General features: G+C 31.6%; 1 protein-coding gene across 1 annotated transcript; it reads left to right on the top strand.

Moving 5' to 3' along the window:
• The first annotated feature begins 2,375 nt into the window (after positions 1 to 2,375).
• Positions 2,376 to 5,893, top strand: LOC134253950 (myotrophin-like). The gene is made up of 4 exons (XM_062736526.1): positions 2,376 to 2,536; positions 3,290 to 3,403; positions 4,154 to 4,237; positions 4,593 to 5,893. Exons 1-4 carry the CDS (start codon positions 2,468 to 2,470, stop codon positions 4,677 to 4,679), a joined length of 354 nt encoding a protein of 117 aa, XP_062592510.1. The 5' UTR covers positions 2,376 to 2,467; the 3' UTR covers positions 4,680 to 5,893.
• Positions 5,894 to 6,555: the final 662 nt, after the last annotated feature.

Here is a 6,555-nt window from a genome sequence, read left to right as displayed (position 1 = left end):
ATTCATTATTTCAAGAGTCATTTTCGAAAGCCTTTTTCTAAATAAAAAAAATATTAAACTCAACTTATTTGGAAATGATTTCAAAATACTCTACCACTATGCAAGTTTGATATAGGCATAACATTGTTAATAATAAATAACGTACACAATTTACAAAAAGAATTTATTCATCATTAATAACAGTTTTATTTGATTTATGGAGTTTGTGAATATTAGAATTATCTTCCTTTGGTTGATAATTCATAGCAATTTTAGTTGCTCGATGATATGCTGATATATAAGTGCAAAAAGATAAAATTCAGCAAAGAAAGCGGCTAAAATCAGGGAATGATGTTAAATTTTATGTTTACATTAATTGTATTTTCTGGATAAAACTAAGAAAAAAATTAAGAAACGTACCTATATTTGCTTACTGATTTATGGTACATGTAGATTTTATAATTAAGTCATTCTTAGGTTCTAATAGGTGTTGGTTGTTGACAGGGAAATGGGGGGGGGGGGGGGGGGGAGAAACAGAATTATTAGAATAAAGAAGAAAAGAATTAATCTGTTTTAATTGTTTCTAATCAAAACAAAATACCCGTTTTTCGCAAAATAGTTTTATATTCAGATATTTGTCAGTGCTTACCTACCTTTTTAATGCAGAAAGGTCAATATCTATGACACAATAGTATGAAAATAAAAGAAAACGTCATATTTCTCGTTTATTTTATCATAAAGGTATACTTTTTTCTTTGTTAAAATAAAGAGATGAATAATTTCTTTCAAAAAATATGAATTACAACATTTTCACACAAAGACTTTTTAAGATATTACCTGTTATGCATATCGGAATTGTAAAAAATACGACAAGAAATCAGGCGCGTAGCCAGACGTACGTTTGTACGCACAAACGTCCACATCATTTTACAAAAAAAAAAAAAAAAGACACTTATGCCCCCCTCCCCCCAAATTGGAATTTTTTTATGTTCAAATGGGCATAACTCTGTCAAAAAGGCACTGCAATTATATCCAAAACAGAACTTGACCTAGATATTTTTTTCTGATAAATCTGTATGCTAAATTTCACTTCAGTATGTGCAACCTCTGCAAAAATATGAACAGAAACTACAAATAATTGGAATTTGTGAAGTCCAAGGGCAGGCGCGTAGCCAGGCGTACGTTTGTACGCACAAACGTCCACATCATTTTTCAAAAAAAAAAAAAGATAGAAAGAAAAGAAAGAAAGAAGAGAGCGAGACAGGAGTAATACTGTAAAGCGTTCTCATCATTCAATTTAAAAAAAAAATACTTAGAAACGATTTAGAATTAACGATAAAAAAATAAATGAAAATCAACAGAATCAGTGTTAGGGGAAAATACGAGAGTATACACCTCACTGAAATCAAAGGATTTCCCCGGATTTTGGTTAACTATCGAATATTGCTGAGTTTTTTTTAATTTCAAGTGTAATTGCATTCTTAAAGAGTTTCTCTATTGTAGATTTAACACTATAGAACCCCAGTCGGCTCTCTTAAAACAAACGATAATTTTATTTAATGCCAAGAATTTCAATTTCTATTGCTGGAAACTAACTTCAAACCGTAATGCTTAATTTCTGTAACGATATACCTCCCCCTTCCAAAAAAAAAAACTTAATATTGGATTAGTGCGAGACTTCAAAAATCATAATTCAGCTTTATATATGAACATCAAAAATCGAAAATTGGTAAAATTCAATTTAACCTTATGAAAAATAATATGTCCTCTCAAGTATCGAAATCCGTAACACTACCTTAAAACCATTAGTATATATACAGATACAAGTTTTTTAAATTGTTGCAAAAAGCTAAAGATACCAGATTTGTGAATATTTACATGTATAAACATTCAATTTAAATGTACATAAATAATGTGCAAGAAAACGAGTTGAAAAGAATTGTTCTGTCTTTCTTATTTTTAATCTTGAGAGGTGTATTTTCAATATTAATGTAAGCCTGACTATCAGTCAATTACCTGGTCTGTCTAAACCAGTCAACCACTTTAACCAACTGCCGTATGTTAACCATGCGGATTTTGTCGAGCTTCAAAAGTCTAAAATTGTTTTAGTTGGTTTCGTCAAACAAAGCTATTGGACATATCCTTTCTCTTTATTTAGTAACTGTCCGCATTTTTTACAAGGAAAGAACAGGCCTCAAATGTGGCTGCGTTATAAACTGAACAAGAGATGTTTGTAAAACACTTATCCCCCCCTCCCCCCAAATTGGAATTTTTTTATGTTCTGCCATAATTACATGTACGAAAAATTCTAAACGCGAGTTGACAAATTTTGGATCTGGGAAAAGGTAATTGATTGGTCAATGAACATATTTCTCCATCCAATCAAATATTTTGTTACCGTAGGAGTCAACTGTGGATCGCTTCCGGTTTCATTTTATACCGAAAACTCCCTGATTATTTTGTGATTTCCTTATTTATTTAACGAAAAATGACAAGTTTTATTTGGGATGTTAAAAACGGACAAATAAACGATGTTCAGAAATTTGTAGAAGAGAAGGTAACAATAAAAAATGAAGTTATGCATAACTTGAAAGTGAGCATGTGCAATATTGAAAGTGCATAGTTTGACAATATCGACATGCACCTCGTGTCCTGCACTAGCATTACATGATTGTATACTTGTAAAAGAAATACCTGTTTATAGTAAAAAAAAAATTTTTCCTAATAAAGGTTGTAAAACTATGAATTGTAGATTTGTAAAGAAAGGGGTGGGGCAGTTTGGGTATCTGAATACCTGTACATGTTGCTTAGTGCAATCACAGGGGCTTTCTCCAGGAGAGTAAGCCATTAAATTTGACATTCTTTATTTAAAAAAAACAATATTCCAACTACTAGCCTGCAAAACACAAGAGAGAAGCCCTTAGGAAATTGGATCCCTTCCTTGATTTGTTTTCATTTATTTCCCCATATTCCACTTGAACATCAGGTTGATTAATCTAACTCTGTCTCAGAACAGTCTTTTCAGATCTGTAGGACAAAATTATGTCAGTAAAAGAACATTCTATCTACTAACTCACCATTTTCGATTTTTTAAGCAATGATTTTCCTAAGACAGAGTACTTGAATATATCCCTGTTTAGCTGGTACTGGTAGCTGAATAACTGTCACTATTTTGACATAGAATGTCATCTTTAAAAATTCACATTCTGTGTGTCCATATTGAGGTTGTGGTAATATAATCCATAGCATGTTTGTGGCTGCCTGACTGATTTCTTTCATAATGATATTAACTGTGAATGATCTCTTTTAGGGTACTGATATAGTAAACCAAGAGGTGGAGGGCAGGTACCCTCTACACTTTGCTGCAGACTATGGACAGTCACAAGTTATTGAGTACCTTGTCAGCAAAGGAGCCAATATCAATGTGGGTATATTTTATCTCTATTATGTTTTATTTGTTAACATACAAGGCCAAAAAAAATAATAGTCTTGTTTCCTGCTACCAGCCTGAAAAAAATAGGGTAGGTAGGTAGGAAATTATTTTATGTTTTAAAATTATTTTATTTTTTCCAGTGGTATTTTTTGGATATGAACTAATACATAACCAAATAAAATATGTCATATAGGTCAACATTATATTTTAAAATTAGATATTAACACATCTTTACATACAGTTTCATGAAATACCACCTGCTTTAATATATTTTTTCTTTTTGAAAATGAAATTCCTGAAATTCCCAATTTTTTTCCCCCAAAACTTAAAAAAAAACTTTAGGGTCGGGTGCAAAAAAATAGGGTAGGTCGGGTAGCAGGAAACAAGACTATTTTTTGTTTTGGCCCAATTATCACAAAGCTTTTCTTGCCCTTTCCAGTCATAGACAACAAGGTTACGACTCTATGTTAAAATGTTCATGAAAGGATGGTACAAATTCAAGAATTTGTCGAATTATCAGCAAAAAAAAAATCCTTCAGTCATACCACTGTCTATGATTTTTACAAATTCCTGTACCAATGTTTCATCTGAAATTTTAAAACACACAAGATATAGAAATTTAGAGCTAAGACACAGAGACCCTTAAAAAGGTTTACAATAGTCTTCATAAAATTGTATGACTAATATTTTTAAACATATTGCAGTGTACATACAACTCAATAATCTCTTTATATTCCACAGCAAAAGGACAAACACAACATAACTCCATTGCTGGCAGCAGTATGGGAGGGTCATGTGTCCAGTGTAGAAACATTACTTAAACTAGTAAGTGCCCTCAAATTTAGAGATATTAGTGATAAAATACACAAATATATAACAAGTTGTTTCTAGCTCACCTGAGCCAAAGGCTCAAGAGAGGTGAGTGAAGCTTTTCTGTCGTCTATTATTGTTGTTGCTGTCCTCGTTGTTGTTAACTTTTAACATTTTCGTTTTCTCCAAAACCACTAATTGGGCCAATTTCAAGCAAACTTGGCACATGTCTCTGAAACAGTCAAAGGTTGAAGTCACTTTTAAATTGCTTCATATTTCTCAAATAAACATTTGTCCTTAAAGCAAGGGAGATAAATTCCCTGAAATTTTTACCATCCAAACTTTTCTTCAAGTCTTGTTGATTTTACAGGGTGCTGATAAAACGGTGACATCGCCAGATGGACAGTCTTTAATAGAATGTGCAGAAAAAGAGGATGTGAAAGCCCTACTGAAGTAACCAGCCACTAAAACATAGACCTCATTGTGTAGCTGCAGAAGGATGTCTTACATTGGATGTCATGGAACAAACTAACTACAACATTTTTTAGAGTTTTTTTTACATTATATGTAAACTTATTTTACAGCATACATTTATATATACATGTAATTATAATTAATGAATTTCAGATTATATATCAAGATGGACTTTCTTTGAAGGCTCTTTTTTTTTAACTGAAAACTAATGTGGTTAACTTTAAATACTGATTTATATACCAACTTCATTATAGAATGGTTTTTCTGACTTTGGAATTGCTTGTGTGCTTTTTTCTAAAAAATGATAATGTGCACACAAATATTGATGCTTTTGAATATTTCCCGCTTTCAAGGTCCTTAATATTTATCAGATTTAGAAACAACTGTAAACTAAAGCTGCTCAACATGTCAAGATCTAGACTATTTTCCCTGTCTCTGAAATTTATTATGTATTGATATTGAAATGCAGTATTATATTTAGCAAACATAATAATATATATATATCTAATGTTCTGGAAACTTTATTATTTTTAAAATACATATTTTTTCAGTTTTGTTTAAAAAAACAGCATGCAATATTTCTGCAGTCATGAAAGCTAGGTGCTATATGCATGAATATAGTGGTATAAAAAGTCCCAAACTGGACAATTGTGTTATTGTGTATCTTTTCTTTTCTGTCTTTTGTATCAATTAAATTTATTGAGAAATGAAGGTACTCGAGTGCAATAGAAATTGGAAAAGTGATTCTTCTTCATGTGGTGCCATTAAAGTATCCAACTTGAGTGACATATCATTTTAATTAACGTTTATAATATTTGTTTATATGAAGTTAAAACTTCTCAATATTTGATCTTGTGTTTTAAATCAAATTCACATATGTACATTTATATTTAAAAAAAATATTATTTAACCATTTAAAAGAAATGAAATCAATGAAAAAATACTATAGTAAATGAAAAGCATACATCACAAAACTGAATGTGTCCTTGAAAGATGAAAGAGTTGAAAAAAGATGATGGTGCACTTATTCTTTTTTATATTTCGCTTGGTGCACCATGTAGTATTGTAGTACTTGTGTAAAACTTTGTATTAGATCACAAAGAGATTTTCACATGTATTGGCACACTTTTTGAAGGCATGTTCTTGATGAATGTGTGTTTAATCACTTGCATGCTAATAAAAAAGATAAAAACTAAACACTTCATTTTATCTGTAGATTTCTTTACAAGGGAATTATATACATGTAGTCATGAATGTGTAATAAATTGTCATTGCGACTTGTCTTTAGAAGCTGACAATACTTTACGGAAGCCCGTTGGTGCCACGTATGAAAAATATTTTATCTGGCGGCCGCCACTTATTAATTGGCGGCCGCCACATATATATCTGGCGGCCGTTACTTATTATTTGGCGACCGCCACATATATATCTGGCGGTCGCCACTTATGTATCTGGCGGCCACCACTTAATATCTGGCGGCCGCCACTTATATATCTGGCGGCCGCCAAATAATTTATATGGCGGCCGCCACATAAATTATTTTGCAAAAGGTGAGTGTTATTGGGTGTTGACACAACCGCTGCTTATTGATAAAAAAAAGTTAACAAATTCTGAAATATTGGAACACCATTCTTGGAAATCCAAAATGCAAAACTTCATTTAATTCTCAACCAATCATAGCTTACAGCAAAAACCATGATTTATATCCGTGACCCCTGATGAGGCTTCTTAATAATCGAAACACAGTACAAATACTTGCATAATTCAAATCAAATATTAATCTGCTCTATGCAAAAACATATCTATTAGAAGTGTGGATTGGAGTGTTGGTTCATAATAAATCTCTTACAAGTTTGGTT

Source organism: Saccostrea cucullata, unplaced genomic scaffold (assembly GCF_032062105.1).
Source record: "Saccostrea cucullata isolate Sc308-1 unplaced genomic scaffold, CSIRO_AGI_Scuc_v1 ctg194, whole genome shotgun sequence".
Classification (NCBI taxonomy): domain Eukaryota; kingdom Metazoa; phylum Mollusca; class Bivalvia; order Ostreida; family Ostreidae; genus Saccostrea; species Saccostrea cuccullata.
The sequence above is the reverse complement of the archived record's forward strand: the minus strand, read 5'-3'. Positions and strand labels throughout refer to the sequence as shown.

Excerpts from the sequence above, each read along its gene's own strand:
- LOC134253950 (XM_062736526.1), top strand. The coding sequence starts at position 2,468 with ATGACAAGTTTTATTTGGGATGTTAAAAACGGACAAATAAACGATGTT. Across the intron at positions 3,404-4,153 it reads GCAAAGGAGCCAATATCAAT|CAAAAGGACAAACACAACAT; the intron begins GTGGGTATATTT and ends TATATTCCACAG. Across the intron at positions 4,238-4,592 it reads TAGAAACATTACTTAAACTA|GGTGCTGATAAAACGGTGAC; the intron begins GTAAGTGCCCTC and ends TTGATTTTACAG.